Source organism: Platalea leucorodia (genome assembly GCF_965183815.1).
Source record: "Platalea leucorodia genome assembly, chromosome: 1".
NCBI lineage: Eukaryota > Metazoa > Chordata > Aves > Pelecaniformes > Threskiornithidae > Platalea > Platalea leucorodia.
The window spans coordinates 121,678,911-121,705,992 of NC_138823.1; the positions used below are offsets into that span (position 1 = coordinate 121,678,911).

The 27,082-nt window shown below is 44.4% G+C and overlaps 2 protein-coding genes across 4 annotated transcripts in view; one reads left to right on the forward strand and one right to left on the reverse strand.

The window, feature by feature from the left end:
• Positions 1-2,325, forward strand: part of CAPN7 (calpain 7) — a 33,844-nt gene extending 31,519 nt beyond the window's left edge. For 2 of the 3 annotated variants that reach the window (XM_082322207.1, XM_082322208.1), the window contains 2 exons: positions 233-325; positions 407-2,325. In XM_082322207.1, the coding sequence (XP_082178333.1) occupies positions 233-325; positions 407-551 (238 nt within the window). In that variant the 3' untranslated portion in view covers positions 552-2,325. The remainder of the gene's footprint in view (positions 1-232; positions 326-406) is intronic. The other variant, XR_014229225.1, reaches the window with a different exon arrangement.
• Positions 2,326-6,532: 4,207 nt separating this feature from the next.
• SH3BP5 (SH3 domain binding protein 5) overlaps positions 6,533-27,082 on the reverse strand; it is a gene marked incomplete at its 3' end in the record, with an annotated part of 52,416 nt that continues 31,866 nt past the window's right edge. Inside the window, exons 4-9 of the mRNA XM_082322231.1 lie at positions 25,560-25,724; positions 17,325-17,455; positions 13,194-13,236; positions 11,002-11,221; positions 7,394-7,654; positions 6,533-6,714 (exon numbers count right to left, since the gene is read on the reverse strand). Of these exons, the coding sequence (XP_082178357.1) occupies positions 6,533-6,714; positions 7,394-7,654; positions 11,002-11,221; positions 13,194-13,236; positions 17,325-17,455; positions 25,560-25,724 (1,002 nt within the window). The remainder of the gene's footprint in view (positions 6,715-7,393; positions 7,655-11,001; positions 11,222-13,193; positions 13,237-17,324; positions 17,456-25,559; positions 25,725-27,082) is intronic.

Below are 27,082 nucleotides of genomic sequence, written 5' to 3' on the forward strand. Positions count from 1 at the left end.
CTTCTAGCAGGCATTTTCCAGATAGTCTGGTTCTGAACCTGAAATGTGTTCCCTCTTCCTCCAAATTCTACATTTGTGTCATGCTAAGTTTGACCTAACGTTTCTGTCACGAACGTGATAAAACTTCCATATTTCTTCCAGTTATACTGTGTAGTTTTTAATAAATAGCCCTCTTCATGGTAATCCCGATGACCCAAATAACTAAAGTAACAGTCTGTCGTGTCGCTTGCAGGCAATACAGTGTTGGTTTTGAACTCATCACAGTCTCGACAGTAGGAGATCCTGGTTCCCATGGCTTTCAGAAAAAAAGCAGTGGTGACTACAGGTAATGCTCACTTAATGAAGTCTTAGAGGTTTGCGACGTACTTCAGATCTTAGTTCTAACAGGTGGTTTCTTTTATCATAGGTGTGGATTTTGCTACTTGGAAGTGGAGAACATATTTGCTGGAGTTTACAACATTATCCCCACTACATTCCTGCCCCAACAAGAGGGTCCTTTTTTCTTAGATTTTAACAGTGCTACTCCTCTTAAGGTATCACAGCTGCAGTGAGGAGACAGAGCTGTGCGTTACCGCTTAAGGAGGTGGTTTTGATCTGTCCTACAGTCTGAGAACAGGTGAATAACTCTTACTACACATAGGCATAAAAGAAAATTACACTCTAAGTTATAGCCAAAGGCACGGAATCACTGATCGGCCATTTAAGTGTGGTAGACAGTGAGCTGTAGTTTTTGCTGCTATGGTATTGGAGTGAGCACTGGTCAACAGGCTTGTGAACGGGCTAAAATGCTTGTCTTCAAATGAACTGGCAGAACTCAATTCATTGCAATTTTTCCACACTTCAAATCAAAGTCTAGTGACCTAAGAGAAAAACTAACACTGAAATTCTCTTCTCCCAAAATACAGGGTATATGGGTTTAAGGTTTTATTCTTAAAAGTAAACATGTAAGAAAAAATATTCTTGTGTATTCTGCTTATTCAGTCTCAGGACCAAATAGCTTTTATTACATATTTGTGCTGCTATCATCTGGAATGTTTTCAGCATTGAACTAGTTCTCACATCTAAATGTAAATTTACTGCTGCTGAGCATGTACTATTCCAGAGGAACATGCTCAGTTTATCTAGAATATGTATATAGGAAGGAGCAAAGGAAAAGGAAGATTCCCACTTTAGCAGTTTCTAAAAGAAAAGCAATGGCTTCACTCATATGTACTTTGAGAGCTGTTATTTCATGTCTATATTACTTTATACATAATACTACAGCACGAGGTACTCTATGCCTTTCTTCCTACTAGCTGCAAGACCTAGCTCGACCCAGATCAGCAGTAAAAGCAGGAGGTTAGCCAGCGGTAGCGTACAGACAGCGCAGCACGCCCTTCGTTCAGCACGTGTGAAAGGCTTTCATCTACAGCTGCACCGTAGGATGCTCTGTACCTACTGAGGTACCCTCACCTGCCAGTGCGAGGAGGGGGAACTACCCACCATCAGCATCCCAGCAAAGAAATGTTGTATCCTCAAGATTTTAATTAAGTATTCAGCTTGTAGGGGAAGGATCATTTAAACCTCTCTCCCTAATAAACCACAGCCGCAAGAAATGCACTTTCTGATCCCATGACACAAGGCATCTTTTAAAAGAAGGTACCTTTTTCTTTTAAGTTGAAACCAGTGAATGAATTGAGTGCTTGGCCAGTGCCATCAATAGGGGTAGCCTCAAAGTTCTTGAGAAAATAGTGGAAGTGGGATTCGTCCAGAATAAGATTTTTTAGAAGCCACTATCTGTGCTTGTCCTCCAGAAGATCTATATACATTGTATCTGAAGAGGATTAAAGATAACCAAGTTTTTCTTCTGAATTTAAATACTAACTGCCTCACTGATCCTAAAATGCCTTTGTTTTTTGTCTTTTTACAAATGGCAGACTTAAAATGCCACTATATTTGACAGCTGGGGGAGAGGGTGTTTTTAAAACAGCCAGAGGAAGTTCTTTGCCATTTAGGTTGGTTTGGCGGTTTTCCAAGCAAAAAGGTAGCATTTAAATCTTATTTTAGAGCACAGGTGCCATTTGGTCATCGGGAAACTGAGCACACATGCTACAGGCGTACCAACAATATTATCTGCGGGCTAAAATTGTTCCCCTAGAAGTCTGCTAGTAGCCCTCTCCAGAACGTACAAGATCCCTTTTGTTTCATTTCCTTCATCAGACAGCTGCTTAACAAATGTCTAGCTTTAAAAGGACATTGAAAACACACGCCTTTCTGACTGCCGTTCTCTCGAAGACCATCTGGGCTAGGAAATTTGTGACAAGTTTGTCACAGTGTGACTTACCTTCTTTTGCAGAGAAGTTTCTGATGATTATTGCAACAAATCGACACAGGGAACAGCACGGGCACAAGCTGAGCAAAAAAACTAGGTTCTTTGTGGTTATCCTTGGCTTTTGGGAGTACGTACCAAGGACTGCTTCATCCCTATAAAATTAAAATGTCATTCGACCCACATTTTCCCTGCAAATTTGTGTTATGTTTTCAGCTCAGGGTAAACCAGAGTAGCAGTGGAGTCTCGCATCTATTTTATCACCTATGAAGTTAGAGGTAGTTAGGAAGTCTCCACTGAGTACGTTTCTGACAGTACAAAAGGCAGATGCCAGAACTGCCAGCTTTTAGTACAAAGTTCTTGCACATCCTCAGCTGTTTGAGATCAAGCTGGTAGACTTGCCTACAGTAAAATCTGTTGTTCTTCCTTCTGTAAGTGGGTTCCTACTCTGCAGGAAGGGTTTTTTTCTCCTTCCCCCTGCACTAACTAGTGCTAAAAGCTTATGCTCGATGAAACAAGCATAAGGCTCAACTTCCATGCCGTACTGAACTTAAAGCGAGGAATGTAGTCACTTAATGCCAGACAAAGGCATTAAGGACAAAGGATCCCGGCTCCTCCAGGATACGCTAACACTTCTTACCTGTACAGCACAGTCAGTGGATTGGGCTCATCCCCATAACTGCACAGGATTTAAGCCTAGTATCAGTGTCCTTTATAAGGCAAGTCCTATTCAAACATTGCACCTACACAGGCTACTACAATACCATCGCTGTACATTTCCCTTCACATATAGGACAGAACACTCGGGTGGAGTAAAAGGAAATAATAAATATTCTTAAAAATAAGTCTGCAAATTCTGGCTATGGCAAAGTAATTTTACAACAAAGTTTTCTTGCCCTTTTTTCTTAGAAAAAGATTGTTCATGTAAGCACTTAAGCTTTGCTTTGATATTTTCTGTCAAATACATACTTCTATTTTTTTTCCACAAATAAATCTGGAAAAGTTATTGGAGAGTGACATAACATTCTCCATCAGTGGTGCAGAGGGATAACTGGAGATAGATAGCCTCTTCAGAAGTTTTGACATTCTCCTTACTTAGGCACTGCAAAGCCTTTTCTGTGTATTTTTTTTTTTTTTTAAATCCTACCTTAAAGCTCCATGCAAGACCCCATAATGCTGCTGTTTATAGCTCAGGGTGAGACACCCCCCCAGACACCCCACCCCACCCCAGTTTGCTTTGTTAGGAAGACACAGGTGAGTCCTTGGATAATCCCATCCAGCAGTTCTCAAAGACTCAGCGAGCAGTAGCACAGGGATGAGTGGTATCCGTGAGCTTATACGAGCTTCTATCCCCTCTGCCCCATGAGTCTGAGATTCAGTCCCGGCTTCCCGAGGCTAGTTTCCTGTAACTATTTTGTACAGTAACGATGCACTTGAGCACACAATCTATGCAGTGTTTGAACAGCCAACTATTTAGAATTAAGTCTGTGTACATATAGCAGAGATTTTCATCGCTTAGTCAAAAAGGACATTGAAATTGTTTGATAATACCAAAGAGAAGTAGAATTCCTAGGTTAACATTTGCTTTATAACGTTCTCACTTCAGGGCAGCTGAAGTGATCACGTATACTTTGATACACCAGAGGCTTATTTTTATACCCGTGAAGGCAGCTACCACCATGTTACACTTCAGAATGCAGGAACAGCTCCAACTGGAGAAAGCTTGTTCATTTGCCTGTAATCCGTAGTGATGTATGTTCATTTAAGTTTGTCATATTTATAATTATGGCTTTTATGAAGTTTAAAATAAAATGAGTTTTCCATTAATTTATTAGACGCGCAGTTGCGCCTGTTTGCTTGCACCTTCGAAGTGTGATTTACCTGCCAAGTCCGGGGGTCGCCAGAGGAAGAAGGCTGCAGCGAGATCTTTAAACAAACCTTGCAGAAGCATGGTGTAGAAGTAAGGGTGCGGTGGGTTCCGCACCCTTTCGTACTTGCTGATCAATGGTTTTACCCTGCTGGGAGCCGAACCCAATCGGGACATACGCAAGGCAGCACACACAACCGTTTTTATATCCTGCTGAACATAAAATTAATTCATTGCCTAGTGCAGGGAGTTTGGGTTTCCAGTCCGAATTGGCAAGATTAGAGGAAATTTGTTAGCAAAAGAAGTTAAAAACCACAAATAAACATAAAAATCCCAGGAAAGCTTATTAGGGGTTGACTGGCAAGTCTGCAAACAGAAGATATTCAACCACAAGTACCTCTGCTAATTTTTCTAACTGTATGGAGCACAGACAATAGCTTAACTGTAAAAGGTTAAGTAAAAACATGGAATACAATGTGGCACTTCTCTACGGCTTTTCATTTCATATTTAATACTGCCAGTTCCAGCTTCTTCCCAAGTATTGGTCACATCAGAAGCTGGAACCACTGACTTCTTTGCTAAGCATTTATTGGGCTGGGAAATGCTACCGATGGCAGAGTTCAGCCTTCAGGTCTTTGGAAGATGTAAATGTATAAATATTTAAAGCTAGTACAGCTTAGCAGCTATCATGTGTTGAATCTAATTTTTATGAAAACATGTTTCTTTACCTCCAATTCTGCGTGGCCTTACAGCAAATTTCAGCAGCATTAAAGTTGAAAGGTGTTAGGTAACAGAATACCTTCCTCTCTTCTGCGTACTAAGGGATTTTGGAAAACTTGACTAAAGCGCTGGTCTCGTGCCGTTCAGAATAAAAAGTCAATCATGGATGCGGGGATGCAGGAAGGAGGTAACAGTTGTCCACGTACTGCAAAGGATTCTCCTACCAGAGTGACACCGGGCTGCAGTCTTCGACTGGAAGTGGATATTTAAAGACTAAACTTGCTGCGGGAGAAGATTCGCTTCTTAGCGCTTGAGATAGACTTAGCTTGCACAGACTCGAAATGTGGAAAACAAAAATGTTTACTGTAGTGTGAAGAATTTTACATTAACTTTGCGAATAGATACACAAGCTGTGGCAGGGACAAAATACAACAGGACTGCAAAAACATAGATTAGAAAATACTTTGGGCAATACTAAAATTCCCATCAAATTAACAATAGAAACTGACATCTTCGATAAAATGGTGCTTTCAGAAATGCTTAGCCACCAAAACTGAAGAGTCCTAGGATTTTTACTACCACTTATTAGCATAATTACCAGACACTACTACTGCCTAACAGCTGCCGGCAAAACATGCCCGTGCCCTTTCTAGTTTTATTGAACACTTTCTCTAGGGCATACTAAAATCCCAAGTCCCTTTAACAGTTATAAAACCCCACACAGTACAACCTACGGAGAAGCTTAAGAACACATTGTCAATCTACACTGGCAATTCCTTTTCTTCATGCATATTTCAAGGGTGAATCCCTTACCGTAACTGTCCTGAAAACATCTATGACTCCCATTTTTGAGGAAAACAAAACAAAACAAAACAAAACCAACCCAAAACACTTAAAGTGCTGAAAAATAATACTTCACTTCTCAGGGGAGGGGAAGGGCAAGGGGCCAAGCAACTCTTTTTGGTCACCGGAGTCACCCTCAGAGTCCGAGCCAGACTCGGGAAGGTGGCTAGAAAGGGCCTCCCACTGCTGAGTGCACCATCCCCTCTCTGTCCCTCTGTCTCTTAACACCAGGTTTTATAGGTGTGACTCATCTTTATCCTTTCTGTGAGCACCAAAGGAAGAGTGAAGGCTTTGAGACCCCACACATGCAACAGCTTTCCTGTATACAAAATATTTCTACAGTTTCAGCATAATACAGACAAATACAGATGTTCAAAGAATATGCCACTGGTACTCAAGAGATCCACTGTATCTAAAGAGCATTTCATTCTACAAAACTGAAGCCAAACCGCTCTCTGCAAATGTCTGGCTTAAATTTCAGACCCCCTACTGGCATGAATTTACACGGGAACATTACTAGTTATTGCTTCAGCCAGGCTGCTACAAAACAATTTACAAAGTCTGTGAAATATGAGCACAGCTTAAACATTTGATAACTTGTCCGGCCTACAAAGGATTTACTGAATAAAAACTTCAGCCCTCCACATCAATTAGACTCCTTAGTGCAGTTTTAAATTCTTAGAGTAAACGCTTAAGATTTGGCATATATTATTGGCACGATGTTCTTCAAACACTTAGAAGTTCATGTATAAATATTTATACTCCCATTAATCAGGACAGGGCACAAGAAGGACTCAGCCAATCTGGGCAGCTTTTCTGCCTGCGCATATCCCCTCTTTGATTTTCATGCACTGAAGGGAGAGCTGCTTCATTCGGTTATCCAAAGCCAGCCCCTCAGCGGAGCTGCTCCTGTTGCTGCTCCTATTCTTGTTCACTCTGTCGCTTGTCTTGTTCTCAGCCCCTTCTGCCCTATCCCCTGCAAAGAAAGGATTAAACTGGATGTTAAACCCGGATTTCATTCTGCAACTTAAGCTTCAAGCGGGTGCCTCTGCAGCTTCCTTTGCCAAAGCGCGCAAAAAAATCTAGGAGCAGGAGCAAGATGCTTTAACGAAACCGAAGTTGGCCTTCCCAGCCGCGCTCGTCTTGTGCACTGCATCGGCAAATTACAGCGTAAACAGCGTTAGGTTGGAGTACACAAGAGCGGTGGTAATCCTCTAGTCCGAATTTGTCAGCAAGGGCTGGCAGAGCCTGCAAGAGGTTCCTTTTGGCACGTTATTTCATTTTTTTTCCTGGAAAGCAGGATTTTCAGCAAGCAGGACAGTAATTTAAAAAAAAAAAAAATTAAACTCAGATTTTCCTTAAAATAAACGTACCATCAGAATCCCACTGATCACTTATTTCGTGAGAAACCTCGAACCCCTCCTCTGAGACAGAACCGGGGAACCTTCCCAGCCAGGAGAAGAATAATTAAAACACTTTAGATGTCATCGTTAACTGTGGGACGCAGGGCCTTCAAGAACTGCCTTCCCCAAGGAAGCGGCCAGCGGGTCAGAGCTCAGCGAGCTGGCGATAAGCCTAGGGGAGCTGAGAAGGTTTTCCTGCTCCCTTTATAAAGCTGAAAAACATTGGCCCAGGGCGTATCCAGCTGTGCGTACCTCTTTCAGCTTCGCACTCGGGGGAGGATGCCCCACTGCATTCGCTTCGGGGGCCGAGGACAGGAAAGATCATCCCAAACTCGGAGAGGGATACAGGGCTGGGCAGATCCAGGGTTCCAGGTCGTGTCGCGGGAGGGAACTGAGCGGGCACCTCACAGGGACTCGTAGGACCAGAGCTGAAGCTGGACACCGACTGAGTTTCCGAATCTTCTTCGGATATGAAGCTGCTGCCGTTGTCATCCTCAAACACTTCTGAAGCCACTGCAATGTTCAAAGAATATTCCGGTTAGGAAACCTACCCCCCTCCTGCACCTTCCCGGGCCAAGGCAGTTTCTCAGGTTTGCGTCTTCTGTACCTGCATGCACTGCTGCCCCATGGGCTGCCTCTTCTCGTGCTCTGCCCCCTTTGCGAAGCCTTAACCCGGCATTTCATACGTGGGTCGCGAAGGCCTGATTCTGCTTTGAGGAACAGCAGACCTGCCAGCCGTGCCATGCAAGGCCAGCTCTACGCTAGCTACTGCTCCTCACGCCAAGATGCTCTTGGATTTTTACTGTCCCCGCTGCCCCCTGCCCAGCTGGCCTTGTTTACTTGTGGTTTTCGGTACATAACTTAGGCCAGGGCCTAGTCCCCTGTGCCCGCCTCAGCCAGCACCATCTTCTTCCCAGCACGGACTCCTGGTTATTTAAGGCACCAATTAGAAAGACACAGCTCCAGGGACAGATTGCTTCCACCTTATCTTCCCACTTTTGCAGTTAAAACCCAGCATGAACTCCCAAGATTTCTTTTTGGATGAGGATCACCAAGCAACACTAAATTAAAAAAAGCCCCACCCACATATATCATTTTCCCTGCTCATGTTTGCTCAGATCTGAATTCTAATTACAGCAGAGCAACTCCAAACTGTCTGGCTAGATTAAGCTGCAGGCTCTTTCTTAGCAACAGGAGGAGGAATCCATTAAAGAAGGTTCCATTTTGTGCAACATAGGGGTGTAGATTTTGCTAAAATTCAACCTTTTTCAATCTTGGCTCGTTGCGGGATGGGGACCTGTGAACCAAAGGCTTCTGCACACAAGCAGTCCCACTGGGATCAGAAGTTTTTTTACGTGCATCAGCCTCTACACAACGAACGTGCGCGCTGGAATCACACTGGTCCGAAGAAGTCCCATGAATAGCAAGACATTTACAGTGACCTGAGGTTATCTTCAATTACTCCTCCTTGCGATTCCTGCCGTTGTTAGTGAGGCTCAGAAACGCCTTGAAAGAGCAGCAGGAGCAAAGCAGCAGCGTTAACGAAATGGCTCAAAGGAGAAGTTTCAAAGTAGCTCTTCTGCTACGCGGCAGCCTGGGGCTCACACGCACCGCTCCGACACGAAGGGTGCCAACAGAGGCAGCGACCGTCATGGTTATTGCAGAGATGTTCAGCCTCTTTCTGCTGTATTTGCAGATTGCGGAACTGTACTTACACATTGCGGAATTGACCTAAAAGGCTTCAAACGTAAAATGGATAACAGCATTATCCACCTTCCTGAGCCCACTCCAGGGCGCTCTGAGCTCAGAGACAGTTTGTTGTGGTTTGGGTTTTGTTGGTTTGTTTTTAATGATGTCAAATCCAAGACTGCAGAGTAGCCTTTCTTCCCACTTGCTGTGTTTTATCAATATATCATGAGCAATACAGATAACTTAGCAGGGGGTGAAAGCAAAAAAAGGTTGGGCAAAAAAAGATGTTTGCAGTTACAGGAGTCCTCTACTTGGCAAGAAGCACTGACACCAGGCAGTCTACAACAAGCGCAACTTAAACTGTAGCTTACTTATCACCATCTACACTTACCACAACACAAAGGAGCATCTGCTAGGGCCAAGAAACTCTTGCGGATGATGAGGTGTTTTATTCAACTCCAGCGGACAGAAATCAAAGATATAAAAGGGCCTTGGTGGAAACCCCCCCACACGTTACAATCCATGAGAGCTGAACCTGTTGAGGCTATTTTGGTTATTACGTCTGGCAGGCTGCTAGACCTGCCCTGTCGTAACCCAGTTCTGTGTTGGCACTAGACGCAACCTGGAGTCCTTCCACCTATGTCAGACTGTGCAGTTCAAAGAGAGGAACGGGCCCGTGCTGCCAGTCCTTGCCCGCGGCCTCAGCAGCGGCCAGGAGGGCCAGCAACTGGTTGCTTTGAATTAACTTTCCTGGCTCTTTCTGCCCCTACGTACCAGGCCCCTGAACTCCTTCAGCACAAGAAAACGCTCAACTCGGTTATACCTAAGGCTCTTGGGAGGCCTGCAGCGCAAGGAAGGGGGACTTGTGGGTATCCAAAGAGGCAAGCCCTGCCTAACTCAGAAAGGCTCAACCTCAGGACTTCAGGGTGGCCGAAGATATACACCTGGACCAAAACCCCATTGCATCAGCTGGCCCAGACACCGCACTCGCAACTCAGGTCCCAGCTGCACAGTACTGAGTGAGAGAGCTCCAGCACATCATACGAAAACTCCTGCCACTGCAGAGGATGGAGGCCAGCCCAGGGCTGCCTCCCAGCTCCCACGGCACAAAGGGGCTGTACCACGGACCTACAAGGCCTCGGCACCAGTACGCACCAGTGTCTACAAGGGAACTGCATGTTCAGCCTTTGGGCACCGGAGTTGTGTAATTATGAACTGCTGCAATCCTGACCTAGACTTTTCCCTGCAGAAATGGAGCTGAAATACAAATTAAACTGGGATTTGTGGGACTAGGCAGCAAAAAAAGGGGTTTCTGCATCAAGAAGGGGAGAAAAGTGTCCAGGAGGGAGGAAAAAGTAGGCCACATTCAATGTCCATCTATCCACTTTCACCCAGAGCCAGGACAAAAGCAAACTCACAATACAACAGACCGTTCCAGTCTTTGCAACCTAAGGTCCCCACGTGCCACCAGAAAGCAGAGGTCACCTAGGCTTGGAGCTTGCTTGGTGGTTGCTGCTGTCACCCAAGAGAAACGTCTCTTGTACGGAGCCTCTCGGTACACTGCATTAGCATACTGCTGCTTCTTAGCTTCCCTTGTTCGCAGCACACACGCTCTGCTGAAATCACGTATGGGCAAAAGATCCTGCAGTGCAAAGGAGCTTATCCTTACACCCCTTCTGTGCGAGCATCACGCCTTTCCGTACTACTGTAGCCGCAACTTTAGTCTCTCTGCCACAGGCCCAGCACTGCAAGACAAGCACCTGATCCAGAAGGTCTGTTTCCAAGCAGCGCTGCCACCTCAGCAACCTGGCTGAATGATCTGCAACAGCCCGCAATCACGCCAGACAAGTCACTGGCAGCAGCATTACTGGCTTAAAAGTTAGAAGCATGCTTTGAAGTGCATTAATTTTGTTCCTTTCATACAGTACCGTACAAAAAGCAACAGCAACGCTAAGGGAACAGCTGATGCACTTGCAACTGATATCCCTTCCCCTTGAAAACTGGCTGTTAAAGAATACAATCAACTCCTATAATAACGAGAAGCGTAACAGGTTAGCCACAGTCCCACAACAGCAAATTTCAAACCGCAGAATATGCAGAGTAACCTTCATCTCAGCATTTCTTACGATGCCCATGGGATATTCCCAGGCATGGGAGCGCTCTGTACTCACTGGAGACAGTGTCCGACTCCGGTTTATTTGCTGACAGGTCTTCCGCGGAGGTATTGCTTCCTTCAGCGCCCACGCCACATCCTCGGGGCCCCATGGCAGTGGACCGTCTCCTCTCGTGAATCTCATCTGAGATCATCTCCAGGTTTTTCAAGGCAGTCTTATACTCTCCCTTTGCCAGGGCCAGTTTTGCCTGCAGGTCATCCACTGTTTTCTTCAGTTGCTAACAAGGAAGACAGGTATTAGATGTGCTTTCATTACAAACAGCGCACAGTATGCAGTTCTCCGTTATGCGTCCACATGACTTGGCTCTGCACAGGCAACCTAGCATAAACCAGGGTTGGTATCGGGGTTGGTGATGGGCGAGTTGGTAATTCGAGAGCACCCCAGTGCGCAAGCAGTGGCACTTGTGAAGGGGAGAGCAGCAAGGCAAGCCACGGGAGCCAGGAGCTGGGACTGCCTCTGGAGTGTGGTAACAGCCCCTGACTAAGCACAGAGCAGGGGTCCCCCCCATTAACGTGCAGGATCTCTCATTAACGTGAATGCAGCTCTCTACAGCATGTCGCTGCTTATCCCACAACCATCCCTAAGGGTTTGCTGGCAACCCCTGACTGCAGGGCACAGCACGGCTGTGGGTCGTCCCTGAAGGTGCTAAGCCTCACTCTCCTCTGAGCACCAAACTCATCACTTGGTCACTAAACCTGCAGACCGGAAAGCAGCAAGCCTCAAACCCTGACAGCTGTAATACAGCAGTTTCCACGTCCCCAGGCACAAACCCCATTCTACAACAAGGGCAAAAGTGTCGTACGCCCTGTCTCCCAAAGGTAAAACACTGCTTGTGTATCTGTAGCTGTCTCAACTCTACTTTATACCATACATTAAAAGCAATCTGTGCTGTCTTTTGTATTATATTTTGCACAATCACCCTGCTTCAGGAGGGCACTGAGCAGCTGTCAAGGAGAAGCAACAAACAGCAGGCCTTTGCCCCTGGAGAAAAGGGGATTTCTCAAAAGATGCCTCTAGCCAGAAGGGATTATTGAGCTGGCACCCAGCCCACGACGGGCGAGGATTCAGCACCGTGCAGCGGCAGCTGCTGACCATGGCTAGGCAGGCAGGCAAGACAGAGGAGCAGAGGGCAGCCCAAGCCAGGATGGCAAGGAAAAGGTGCGCGCCAGAGTCTCAGAGGCTCACAAAGAGCTGTTGCACCTCGGGCAGCCCAGGGAAGGGCTCACAGAAAAGGTGTGAGACATACCTTGCATCCCAGGCAAGGAATAGGAATCTTCTCGCTAGGCTCCTGCTGACCTAGCACCCCACCGGAGCCTTCCTGCACCCATGGCCAACAGTGCAAGGCAACGTGCTCCACTTCGACCCCACGCGCATCCCACACACCTACAGCACCCGCTGCCAGCTACTACCCTTCAACTCAGAGGAGCCAGGCTCCCAGTTTTTGGGGGTCACATGCAGCAAAAGTCACTCAAATAGAAAGAGAGCGATTCTTGCATTTGAATTTTTAGTGCGACTTTGCGCTCTCACCCCCGGCAGCTCCAAGACTAAGGGCTGTAATAGCAGGGATTACCATCCCATGCACAACTGCCATGCCCACCCCGGGGCCACTGTGCCCTGCAAGGCTAGTGCAAAGCACTGGCTAGATGTCGTTGTACCATGCAGAGTGCGGTGCAGAGATGCCAAAAGCAGCCTGGGCAGCCTATCCAGCCAAACCCCAAATCCCACTTCTGCTAAACCCAAAATCAGAAATTCACATCTCTCTGATGTTTGAGTACTAGAAGCGGGTTACTTGTTCCGTTAATTGAACCAACCAGTGAACAGAAAAGAGCACCCCAAGCACAATTAAACAGTCTGATGCTTAAAACATGGCGGGGGGAACGACAACCCAAAACAAACCCACACAAACCAACCCCAGCGACTTCAAACTACAAGAAGTAAAGACAGTCAAACCGTATTTGTTCTGTTCTGGCAGTAAGCAGCAGGGTTCGAACAGTCTTATTTCACACAAGGAAACAAAGCCTCTTTTAGTCTTTTATCTTTAAAATGTGCTTTGCAAATTGCTCAAGAGGTTTTGAATTGAATTGGTTTTGTATAAAAATGCAACACAGTTGCCAGAGCACTTTAGATGTAATTTCAGTATTTACCGTAAGCAGTAAAGAGTTTCAGATGGATCTGAATTACATACATACCTCTAGTTGGACATAGTACTTTGCCTTGAGTTCAAAATAAGGTCTGTGGAAAAACAAATAACAATTGTTTAAAATCACTGGGACTGAACGCAGAGTACTGGAGTGGGAGTTGCTCTCTTCATAGCATTAACATAGCTATTTTGTGTTTCACTGTAATCCCAAGACACTACTATCTAGATAACAGAATACCTACATGTGCTCTCCATGTCTCTCTCTTCCCCTCTAGTATATCTATTTTTCATGGGTCTTTTGACCTAAACACAAATTGCAAAATTCCAGTTTTTGGAGTTGACAGCGTAATTCCTTCAGGCCTAGATTCTGCAAGATATTTAAATGCAATGTCCAGCTTCAGGCGTAGCCATCCTCTCTGGATCCATCTAATTTTTGAGCCCACAGCACATTCAGGTTCCCCACAGAAGGTGAACCTTAGACTTCCCCATGTTCAGATGTGGGGGTGGAAGGGCAGTTCTTCAGTTTTCAGTGAAGGAGAGGGGATGAAGGGAGGTCAGAGCACCGCATGCAAGGGCACAGCACTTCCCACCGGTGGTCCACCAGGCGCTTCCCTCCCGCTGCACGGCTCTCCAACAGTTTGCTTGGACACAGAGGACAGCGTCACTCCCTGTCTGTTTCCCACTATAGACAACAAAACTTGCTTATAAGGTTGCAGGAGGACAGGGGCACAAGAGGTGCAGTACAAAGCCTAGAAATCACATTCCAGCTTTGAAGTTTTGAAGCCCACAAGCCAATATCATCTGATGTAACACCGGGCAGCAAAAAAAGCTCTGATTTTTTTAGCAGGGCTTACTACCCTCCTCACCTCTCAGCAGCTCTCCTGGAAAGTACGGGAGAAATAAACAATCAGATACGGTTTTATATGAAATAGAATGTTAACTACCCTAGTCATATTTCTACCCTGACAGCAAGCCTCTTCTGAGCTATAAGTCCTACTGCAGCTACGTTTTGGACCGTGCACCAAAACTCAGGAGTGTAAAACTGTGGCTTTCTGATCCTACGTGCTTTGAAGGGTTGAATTCACTGCACAGTCATACACAAAATAACTGAGTCGCATTTCCCTGAGACCAGGTTATTTCACAGCTTCGATGTTTTTAATCACCCCCCCTACAGTCATTAGGAGCATACAGCCAAGTCTGCGATGTTTCCAGTGACACTGATCCAGTCAAACTGCACCTCTGCCTTCCCTCACTGGGACATAACCCTGCCAAAGTCTACACAGATGGACCTGCCAGGCGTGGTAAAACATCGCAGCTGGGAGTCTGGATCCAACAGTTAAAGGGCTCCTACAGCCATATCCCAAAGCAACGGGAGGGCAGAGACACTGACAAAACAGTGTTGCAGGAAAAACAGCGAAACCCACTCACCTCAAATGACCTGATTCTCTCCCTTCCTTACCTTGGTGCCAACTGGGAGGGAACAACCAGGCTTGAATCCTAACCTCCCATCAGCTTCCACAAGCCTGGGGGAAAAGTCCCCTTTCTATCAGCAAACAAGCACGTGTGTGTTTGTGTGGTGTGAAAAAAAATTTTTTATATATATATATATATATTTACGCACGTATGTGTGTGTATATACGCATGTGTGTATACACAAATACATACGCATGCACGTATGAGCAGGCATGTTTACAGGTAACGGACAAGAAAGATGCCAGCTAAGCCAGGAAAAGGATACCAACAGCCTGACGTGTGGGAGCTCAAACGTAAGCACTCTTCCTCACCCATCGCTAACACACAGCCGGGCACCTGATGCCAGCAGAAAGCAATGCACTGGGAGTGTAGGGACTTGCATCTCCTCAGGTCTCTTCATTCTCTTGCATCCACGACCCTGTAACTATTGAAACCTGGTCCATGACACAGCAGGGCTGGCGAATTGTTCACGGATGCAATCGGTGTCCTACATCATCAGTTGTCTAAGTCCGTGACATCACATAGTTGAGCAAAGTGCTTTTTAAGTAGATGACAGTTAATGAAAGGCACTTTGCCCAAGTCACTGAAGCAGAAAGTGACTTCCAAAAACCAGCTAACACAGGCGAGTTCATTATCCTACAGCTCAGAGGCACTGAGCCAGAAGATCTGGCGACTGTTAAGAACATGCAGCCGTATGCACATTCATAGCTTAGTTAGCAAGTAAGCACCCAGAAACAAAATTAAAAGCAAAACCAAACCAAAACAATCCAATAATCATCCACTCATCAACTTTACATGGCAAATTGTCTAAATGACTTTCCTCCAGGCTGTCCCAGTCTTACTTTCAAATAGTAATGCTTTAAGCATCTTAATCCAGACTGAAGTGAGGAGCAAAGGCAAATCATTTTTTGCATGGAAAAAAGCAACTCATTCAGCATGTCTACCCACGAGCTTACAGAGAGAGAGGATGGACAACATGGGCCTGAAAGGCCCAGCCAACCCTCCCCCACTGCCCATGGAGAAGCGCAGAGCAGTTTGCTGGTGTTAAACCCTTCCTGAAAAGCAGCTAGTAGCCAGATACACCCTACAACAGAGGCAGCCGCAAATTCAGCAGCCTCATTTCCCAGTTTTATGTAGCCACTTGACAGCAGTGATGTTTTCAGCTCAGTTTCAATTTTCCTTTACGTGAAAATTGCAGTGCTGCGAGACGACTGACCTTTCCAACATCGCTATGTAGCATGACTTCAAATGCATCCACGATAGGCCTGTTTGTGCCATCAGGCTTCTTCCGCTTTAATACTAGGTTAGAATTGGCGTTTCCATACACCCCTTATTAAAGGATCTCCAAAACACCCTACCTAGGTGGTTTATGCTGCAGTCAGCCCTGCTGTAAGACAACGGAATATGTTGGGATCCTTCCACACAAGTGAAAACCAGCTTGTCCTGAGGAGAATGACACCGGACAACACCCCCATGAGGGTAATTTCAGCAAGGCAATGAAGACTCACAAGGCAAATCCCATGAGAGGCACCTGGGGCATCAGGCCCAGCACCATCATTGCTATAAGAAGGTATGTAGGACCCCACTGGTAACTTATGAGGGTCTTTATTTTAAATCTTATTGTAAGGAAGGAACTCCTATCAGCCAAACCACTTCACAGATATTGCTGTTATCCCGAGGAATCTGTCATTTAGTGATCTGATGATGTTTTTCACAGTCCCTGTGCAGTGCTAGACAGACAGCATGCAGCTCATTCTACGAAGCCATGCTGCTACGCTGTTTCAGCACACATGCTTGAATCTTCCTTGAGAAGTGCTAATCCTTTCTGGAATTGAGCAAACACCAATCAAAATAGATTTTTAGTTGACCGATTTCACCAAAAAGTCATTTTTAGATGGAGGGATTACAAGCTAAATACAGTAAGCAGATTGTTTAGACAAGCTACAGTCTGGAAATATAAAGAAAATGACTGTGAAATATAAAGAAGATTAAGAATTGGTTGTAAACGAGGACAAAATTTTAAACAGGTTCTGAGCAAAAAGCTGTTTCACTTCTCCGCCAGAGAGCAAAACTGCACATCAAATGCAGACACATTTATTAATGACGCTTGCTGCTTAGCTATGCTCTCTGAAGTGCGTTTCCTTCCCCAAGAACAGCGCTCACACAGCTTTGCTATGGCAGCGTTAGGAAGTAAACAAGTCTGATGTACAGTATGCTACTCTGATGCAGTCTCACACCTTTCAGGTTTCTGTCACTTGCTTTGTTGCTCTCCTGACTAAAAATAAGAACTAAACTGCAAACAATCCTTAGCTGCATAACATCTACGCACAGAGCTCTGCAGCTCTGTAGGCAGCACCTATGTAACCCCATACATAAACCCCATGTAAACCCCATGAGCCTGTTTCTCAAGTCACATCCCACCAAAGGGTTCAATGCACTAGAAGAAGACCAAGAATATGCCCAGAAAAGAACTGCTTGGTTCACCAGTCTATCAAGCCAGGTGCTTCAAAAGACACTTAGAAGGACAACAAATGCAAAGACAAATACCAGTACCAATTGTGCTGTGAGGCTGTTGCATGCAGACAGGAGCCGAAAGGCAGAGGTACAAAGGGCAACACACTTTCACAAGTTTGAAAAAATCCCACAGAATCAGCATTTCCCCCAAACACATTTCACCACTAAACTCATCTCCAAACATAAAACGTACTTTGATTTATTGATGGCTCTTTTCAGCTTCTTCTCCAGTTGTTTCATCCTTCCCATGGCAGCATTGTATTTGGCTGCAGTCTCCTTGTGAACCAACTCACTTCTCGTTTTGGTCTGTTCCGCCTCCATGACCTTCAAGAGGGAAAAAACAGGTTGAGTGGCAAGACACAATGATCCATTTCTTATCATTTTAATTAACTGCATCTTCATAATCTCTCCAATCAGCTCATGTCAGGAAAGTGAGGGTATAGAAAAAAATTACATTCAATGAACCTACTTAAAAGTCTTTCCTGAAAGGAGCAGCAATGTCAGATTTGCAAGCACTGTGTTCATTATGACAGAGGTGTTGCAGCTTCTTGCCTAATTTCTCTTACGGGAAGTTTGGAAGAGCCTCAAATTTTGGGATCATCCATTTTTTAACCTGGTTAGATATTCAGGAGCAGAGCATGCTAGCAGATGTCACACAGTTACATTTAACAGCAGTGTTTCTGTTCCCTCCTGCTTCTCTCCCAGGAGCCTGCCTTTCCCAGCAGGGAGCCGGCCGGCTGCTCAGCCCCCAACTGCAGTCCCACCACTCTGGAAAGGGCTGAAAACCCACCGCAGTGGCAGGAGGACTGAAATGCAGTTCAGCTTGAATCACCACGTCACCAGAAAACAGCATGTCCAATGACTGCCTGTTTGCAGAAGGCCAGGAAGCCAGCTTTTCTCTTAAAACAGCTGACCAGCCTCAAATCACAGTTTCAACACCAAAAATGCGCAGAGGTTCGAGCCCTGCGCTGACACCGCTATCATGCAGCCGGGGGAAGCTCTGCAGATGACCAGCCCGCTATCCGAGCGGGCAGATGCTTAACGGGCAGCAGTCCCAGGCCCAGCACATCAGCTGCTCTCCGTGGCCAGCCCAGCCCTTCCCCAGCCAGTCAGGCTGCAGCCCTGCACACAAGCTAGCAAGTTCTTCAAGCAATCATTTTTTTCAAAGCTTTATAAACAAATGCTCACTGCCGTGGCATTTTGCCGCAATTAGGAGTCTACAAAAGCAACAGGAAAAGTATATGTCCCTCCATTAGCTGCTCTGCTGGTATCCCATAGTCACACTTTGCCAGTAGTTCTCTCCAGGGTACTTTTATTGTGCAAATTTGAGATGTCACAGGTTTAAGTCAGAAAATTTGTTTTCTTCAGTGCACTAGCAGTCAAGATCCAGAGAGGTAACTGATTTGTTTAAACGAAGAAAAGCGGTGACACTTCTCCATTGGCCTGGCAATGAGAAGAAAGCAGGCAGTTTTCAGGCTCCCTCTCTTGCAGCTATGAAGGCATCCATACAAAAAATGGCACGACTTTATTTTCTCCAGTACTGGATTTCAAAATGTCTCTGCTGTGAAACCAACTACTCCACAACTTCAAGCAAATTTGCTCCAACTGTCTCCCACCACCAGAACGTGCATCTGAGCTCTCAGATCCAGAGAGAGAGAGAACATTCAAGATATCTTGATTTTAAGTAACCTCACCCACAAAGCTCTAATTTCTTGAAAGTGTCCTAGCCCTCAGGCTGAACTGAACAGGGAAAAGAGCACGGTCAACTTTGACGTGCTTGGAGTGCTGCTCCTCTCAGGAAAACTGTTGTGTTGTCCTTTCTGATGCCTAAATGAAAGTGTGAAACTGCTGCATGCCAAAGCTGAGCTGCATCAGCACCAACTAGAAGCTCTTGCTGCCACAACTGGAGGCCACGTTTTGCTCATCTGCACACACCACTTATTATTAAACAAAGAAGGTGCTACAGAACTTTAAACTACAAGAAAGAAAGGTTCCCAAAGGCTCTTTTGATTAGATATAATATACTCAACTCCAACGCCCTTCAACTATTTATATATAAATAAGGCATCTACTTTCAAATAAAGGTCAAAAAAAAAAAAAGAAAATAAACAAACAAACAATCAGATTCATAACAGGCTCTCTCCTGCATCCTGAAAACAAGCTGCAGCCTCTTATCTTGAACAACTGTTCAAAAGCTAGGTTGATGCAATGACTTTCCCTAGTGAAATATGTCAGACAAGGCTGGTTTTAGCGTGGAAGTGTCTTAAATTAAAATGCAGTCTCCAAAGACTGCACAGAAGCTGGTTTGCCTTCTTTGTAGCATGGCAAGGAAATTGCAATTTAAAAACGCTGGAAGCTACAAACGTAGCTGGAATTTTCCAAGGCTCAATTAAATGTCAATCCCTCACATCCATTCTTGGGGCAAAATTAGCATCAGTTTTGATATCTGGGATGAACCGCATGATAAATACCACCAGCATCAGGGTCGCAAAGCAGGTTAGGTGTCCAGTATCACGTTGATTTTGCACACCTTTCGTATCAAACATCACAGAAATGCTGAACCCTGCAGAACTGGGATTTGAGGACAACAGATCATAAACACCTCAGAGTATCTGACAAAATATGGAATTTGCTGCCAGCCATGTATACCCACATTCATTACCCTTTCCAGAAAGAAAAAAAAAAAAAAAAGTTGTCTACTTCATCCTTTGGAGAGATCAGTGATGTAAGGAAAACCATCTCCCCCCACTCCCTTGTTTTCCTGTGGGCATTCTGTCGTTGCGCTCGCGTTACCCGCACAAGTCTGCAGAGAGGCCAGAGACAGCCGGGCCCCTTCCCCCAGGACAGCGGCCCAAGGTGCACGCCCAAGACTGAGGACAATACCTGGAAGACTGTGAGGTATCTCTGTGGAGATCCATCACCTGCCAAGATGCATTTAAGCATTTCATTCAGACAAGAAGAAACAAAAAGATCATCCACCCCTCCACAAAAGCCAAATGGCCTTTAAATAGAGAAGCTGTCCATCAGGGCAGGTGGACAGAAACAGACTGCAAACCACGCTACCACCTCTAAAGCTGTGAGGTTCAAGGTAAGACCAGCTAGGGAAACCCCTCACCTTTTAAAAAGGTCTTAGAAGACAACCAACAAGGCTTGCGTGGGAAAGAAGTACTTTTTATCAGATCTAATAATAGGGTTGGGGAAAAAGCAGTCTTATATGCACTTGTAAACAAGCTTTTGGTCACAGTTACCGAATAAGCTGTTTTGTCTAAGAAAAGTCACTGTGCTTCTATCGCCAGCCTTGCCTTGTTGATGCTCCTAAGCCATCACAGATGCAACAGCATCACTTTGAAAAGGCAGAGATAAAAGTGAGGATGACACCTCTTCAAATTAAGACTGCTCAAGACACATCTCTCCTCCTTACACTGTACCTGCCGTTCATACCCTTGGGGCGAGCAGGGGACATACTCTTACACACAAACATCCAGAGCGGGTGAACTTCTAGTATGCCCACACGTTCACTGGATGTTTCTGTAGCCCACGCCTGTCCTTAATTACTAGATCACCTATTCCAGGCAGAACTCATTCTCCCAGGTAGCACAGGCTACAAGATACAACTACTGGAAAACAAAACAAAAGAACCCAACACAGGTATCAATCCATTCCTCTTCTCTCCTTCCCTACCCTCTATTTCCAACCTGGATGCCTGGGAAAGGAAAATCGGTGTAGAGTATATATTTTTCGTGAATAATTGTGTACAAGTAGCTTTGTTCCCCCCAAAAGGTTTGCATGATCTGAAGTCAAAGATGGAATCCAGGCAAAATTTCAGTAATAACAACAGGAAAATTCATCAGTGAAATTAAGCAAAGCTGACCATCTAAGACAGAGAATTACTCTGGACAACAGTTTCTTTCTCAAAAAATTAAATTGATGGCTCTTCTAGGTGAAGAATTAGAAATAAAAGAGGTAAGAGACAATGCAAGATCAGTAAACCAGGAGGACAGAATCAACAATACAAGGGATTCCATTTAACTCCTGCATTTCCAGGGTGAAGTGACAGAGATTAAGGTAGGGAAGGATGTGGGTATTTTTGTTGTTTCTTTCACAGACTTTTGTTTTCCCCCCTTCTTCTCCAAGTATTTCTATCTGCGGGAAGTATCTCTTCTCTCTACATCACGAAAGCACCCACGCATTTTACACTGACAGATGGCACTTCATGGTATAATATCAAAGGGAGCTTCACAAGCCAAATTAAACCAAGAGGGAGCATGCCTCCTCCCTCTTCACTCTCCCCTCATCCCTTGCTTTTTAAAATGTCTCATGATCAAGAGCCAAAGCATTTCTTCTCCTTGCCAGAATTTATGAACTGAACATATCTCAGGAAAGACTGTAAAAGCAGAACCTTTTTAAGAGTGCAGACTGCATCAGCAATTAGAAATTAGCAATTTCTCTTGAAATTCATGAAGGATCTTTCCTTCTGCTCCAGCTTGTCTCAAACTGGAGGTAACACATCTGTCAGCACTTTCCTTTTGTACACATTTACGAATGATTTTCAACAGGAGTATAAATGTGAAGATCTCTCTCCTTCATCCCTCCAAAATTCTCCATCCTTTGGCCCTTTTATAGCCCTGCTCTCTGCACCTCAAACTGCAGCATTATAATTCAAGGTACTAGCAGACATGCAACACACGTCTACTTACCAAAAACATTTTTACCAATATTTTAAAGACAAAATGCAGTTACCAAAAACCTGGTAAGCCAATGGCTAACAGTGAACAGTACTTTTCTTCATTAGGCAGCTTAAGAGCTCATCAGACCTGTCTACAAGCAAGCCAGGTGACTACATTTCCATTATAATCAACAGAGAATTCATCTTACAATGAACTTGCCCCTCTGGTCACATGAATTGTTCTGTAGACACCATCAACGTATTGATCAGACTCCTCCTTTGACTGTAATGGAAGTTTAGGCAAGTAACGGGGATGTACAAAGTAATGTTCTAGACACCCGAAACTGATGAGCTAAATCCCAGCCTAAGTGTCATTACACTTATCTCAGACCTGTGGAGAAATGGACATCTAGAAAAAAACCACAGGAATTTACCCAAAAATACACATCAAGTTGAGTAGAAGTGGGTAAAGCAGCTGCCTGACTTGCAGGATCGCATCACAGTCCTGTGTTTTGCTGTGGTCAACACATAGCTCAAGCATAGACATTTACAGGGATTAGTTGCATCTTCACAGGCAGGCAGGCTTCCAGCTCCTATTGAGGCACCCAGCTTCCTTTGGGAACATAGCTCAAACTGCAAGATGAAAAAATTGCTGAGTGACAGCCTGTACTCCCTATACCTATTCATGCTGGTGCTGTCTGCTCCGTGAATAAAAATATCTTCCACACGTTATGCTTCCAGCCCACCCAGGATAAGCAAACTTTTAGTAACTCTCCCATTTCTCATCAGTTTAATTGTATGATTTTCTGTATCAGTAGCTACAAAAGCCTCGTTTACAGTAACCCACTAGACTGTCACATTAAAAATAGTGTTAATAGCTTTTCAGTCTATGAAGAAATCAAAAAGCGATTACAACATGCAACCCGTATCTGCGTTTCCTCCCAGTGAGGGTCTGCAAACAGCATTTCCTGTTTGGTACTCTGCAACCCAAGTCTTTGTCCACATCCACTGCGTCAAGTGCAAAAGGAACCTGGCAGTATTTCCATACGTGCCTGTATAAAAAAAAAAAAATAAGTGCCTCATTTGTTCTCTTGCCTACCCTTTTCCTTTATGCTCTCTGTTTGCATTGTTTGTCAACTACCAAGCTGCTACAGGGCTCAGGGTTTGTTCCAAATTTCAGATTAATTCAACAGAGCCTGCTACCTCTGCCTACGAATAGCAAATAAAAATTCTTGCCTGACGTTTCTATCAACAGAGAAACAAATGAATTAGTAGCCCACTTCTAGCATTTGGCTCAGAGGTACTTTTCTGCACTTGATTCATTGCTGTACAAGGCCCAGTGCAAAATTATTCTCTGCCTAGTACAACTGTCATTTATAAATACATGTAAAAAAAGCTAGCAAATCCACACAACCAGAGTGCAGAAGCTTTCTCCAAGAGTGATTTTATGTGTGGAAGTAGAGGAATTCTATTTCTTAACCCTCAGCCTTCACCCTCCAAAAGAGCTTTTTCCATTAGTAATTTCTAATGTAATTTATTGACGTATGTAACTATCTGAGTTAACAGCAGCACTATGGCAGTCAAGCAGAACATTTATTCTAGTAGATCTCATCCTCCAACCTGCTTTCATTCATAGCTTGGTAGGGAATGATGATGTTTTCTGCTCCTCGAGACCTCAATTATTCTGTTTACCTCACTGAACACTAAGCACTTCACTAATTGCATGCACTGAAACCAAGGAAGTATTCACTCTGCCCCTAAAGACGTTATAAAACTCAGTCAAGCACTCCAAACAAACTAATGCTGGGTCTGGTCAGTTGGGACTTCCAACAGCATTTTCACCCTTCTTGGCTCTGGCTTGGCTCCAGTATGGCCAATGAAAATCACGAGACAAATTTCCATGTAACTCTTTCAAAATCTGCTCTGCCCTGGAAAGGTGCGGATAGGTGCTTTCTGGGAAGTGAGCTTACCCAGGCTATTTTAAGTACCAGAAATAGTTGGGTAACACGCTTTCCATCCAAGAAGCCATCAGCTGCTCTATATGATCCAGTCTGTGCCTAGGAGATTTTTATAACTGCAGTAAATAAACGTAAGGTTCCTATTTACTGTTCAGCTGTAACCATCAGAGACATTATGTTTGAATCAGGCCTCCGACAAGGAGATGTTCTGCATTCAGTGATGATACGTATCAACACCACCAGAATGACTCCACCAAACACTGTCAGCAGCCATCTTCTGTTCTCAATCACTGGGTTTGCCCATCTCAGGTGTACTCCTCTCACAGACTGTCAGGGAAGGATTAAGGGTTGTAGAAGGACACAGGGATCCCCTTGAAATATCCAAGGAAACGAGGAATCCATCTGAACTCTCAAAATTACTAGCGTTTCTTTCCTCATCCACCCCAACACAAGTTTTCATCATGCCAGCTAAAGAGAGGCGGCTGATACGTGGTCGCTATCACTCTCCACCAGATCTCAGCAGTTTAGCCGTCAGGAGCTCCAAGCAACTCCTTCGATGCTTCCAGTTTTCTCGCCTATCTATTCTGAGAATCAAAAATTGTGTATGCATTTCTGGACTTTGCTCATATTGAACAGGGATAACAACTAGGGAAAATGACAGCTGCTGGTGTCCTGGCGCACAGACAGGGAGGGGCTCCCTTCAGAAACACACAGAGGTTACCAGATCTGCAAATACCTAACGATGACAGGGGCAATAACACAAACAATACCCTGGAGTTTGTTTTCTCTTTTTTAATATATACCAGGTTTTCCATCTCTCCCCCACGCACAGCCAACATCCTTTTTGTTCCTTGTTTCTTCATCAGGCAGCTGGTTTTTACAATTCACTCTGAAATAGAGGCTTTCTTATAACTGAGAAGCTTCTGCAACAGAACAGAGCTACTGCATTGAGGACTGCAAGACAATACGAACAGTGTATAGCACACTAGCATATTTGGAATAGCAAGTTCAGCTTCACTGGCATTTTAAGGGAACTCTGACAGAACAAAGGTTTTTAACTTCGATTTTTGGTTCTTTTATGTTAAAAAAAAAAAAACACCAAAACAAAACAACAAATTTCTGCCCTTTTTTTTTTTTTTTTTTTTTAAACAGACAGGAAAAAAAGAGACCCGGCAAATGACAGGAAAATTCTTCTTGACAGCTGCTAAAATGAATACCGCCTTTCATTGTTAGACAGTGCATCTCTTCTGTAGATTTAAGAAGACTTTACAAAGGAGGTAAGACCTTGTCTAAATTTGAAAGTTAATTCAGGATAGAGCAGTGTACAAGCTTAAAATGCAACACACATTTTTGAGTAATTCTACATTCAAACACGTTTTCAAAGCAAAGTGCCTTGTTCAACTTACTCCATACTAAGAACAGGTTATACTAAAATTGGAACATGTCCCTGTTTTTCCAGCGTAAGAGTTTCCATAACACGTGTATTCAGGAGTAGCCATCCCTATGCAATTATTCTGGCATAACTCCAAATGCAGATATACCTTAAGACATTGTTTATCCCATTGTTTTTTCTTTAGAGAGCTACTCCACTAGCTACTAGCACAGCCAGACAGAGAACTATAGTTGTCCCAGTAGCAGCCCAAAGCCCAAATCATTTAACCTTAGGCTTCATAATTTTCTCTAGCTTCATCTCCTACACATCATGTATCTGGACCAATACAAAAATTTGGTCTTTCAGAAACTAAGCCTCATACACCACCGGAGAACAGAAAATACGGAAGATGCTGGGGCAAGTTTGTATTACCCTCTGAGTAGCATGGTTGAGCATCTCTTGCCAGGCAGAATCAAACTGACGTTTGTCATCTTCCAGTAGCCTCTGCTCAGCAAGCGAAATGGTCTCTTTTGCAGCACGCAGCACTTCAGTGGCCCTCTGAAAATCCTGAGTCGCCCTCTGAGCTTCCAGCTGTGCCTAGAAAAGAGAAGTTGGGATCAGAGACAAAGGAACCCTCACAGTCATGTTTAGAAGATCTACCACGCTAATCCCGGGAGTTTAAGAACACCACACCAGCGTTACTGTTTCCCAGCCTTTTACTTGAAAGTGACACTCATTTCCTTGCTGGAGTAAGTATTGCTAAGACAGCAGTTCCCACTCAAACAGGTAATTTGCAAAGAAGTGTCTCATGGTGTTTGTAGTCAAAAAACACACAGCTGATGGCCTACAAATAAGCACCTGGGTGAGAAATAAATACCTTATGATGTAGGTTTAATCACTGAGAAACAAAACAAAAGAAAATGCAATAGCAAACTTGTAGCATGTCAAGAATACATTGAGAATGGCACTCCCTGAGTTTAGTCAGGGTGGATTTTTATCTGGTGCACCATTAGTACGCTTAGGAAATGTTTTGGAAGTATTACATTGCTATAAAACATAAACAAGTTTTCTGAGAAGGTGGTTGCTAATGATTTGGATGTTCTTCTACTTCGCTATCACTGGGACACAACTGGTGCACCAAGTCCCCAGTACGCAGACACGAAGGTAACCTAGGCAATTTGCACTGCATATAAAACACAGATAAAGGCCCTGCTATGCCCCTTGGAAACTGCTGCTTCTTTTCAGCAAAATAATACAAAGTTTGAGCTTGAAGGAAGCACTTTCAACTGTCTGCATGGAAGCAGGGGAGAAGAGAGTCTTCTGGTGTACTATATGGTTCTTGCTGTAAGAGCAAACACTCCTCCAAAACAATATATGACCTTCCCAGCAAAGCAAGCACAGCTTAGAAGCCATCTGATCAATGAGCTGTGCTCTCTTTTATTCCAGACCAAAAAAAATTCTCCGAGACATTATATTTACAGACCACCTTCATCTATCCTGAAGGTTTTAATAAGGCTCTCACGATACCCAAATCCAACTCTGAACAGTCCTCAAGTAAAATGCTCACATCCCATCCTGCAGGCTGGAGCCACCTCTGTTTTTCACAGCTGAGCATCAGCCCTCCAGGGTACCTAACGCAGCAGCAAGCCCTCGCCTATTCAGCCCAAAAAGGAAGAGCAGCCAATAAAGCAGAAACGATGCCAGTCATACTGCAGGTTTCAGCAGTACCGTTGTGACAAAGTCATCACAGAGTTCAGCAGTCTGCAGTGTTGCACTTTAGTACCAGTGACAAGTCTTACATGTTCAAAATAGGTGACTCTACATCAAATAGACAAAGAATATCCATAAACAAATTACTGGTGTTGGCTGCGTGTTGGTTGTTTTTTTTTTTTTTTAATAAGGTGGATATGTCCTCTCTTTTTATAGTTATCACTGAATGACGAGCAATTTTAACA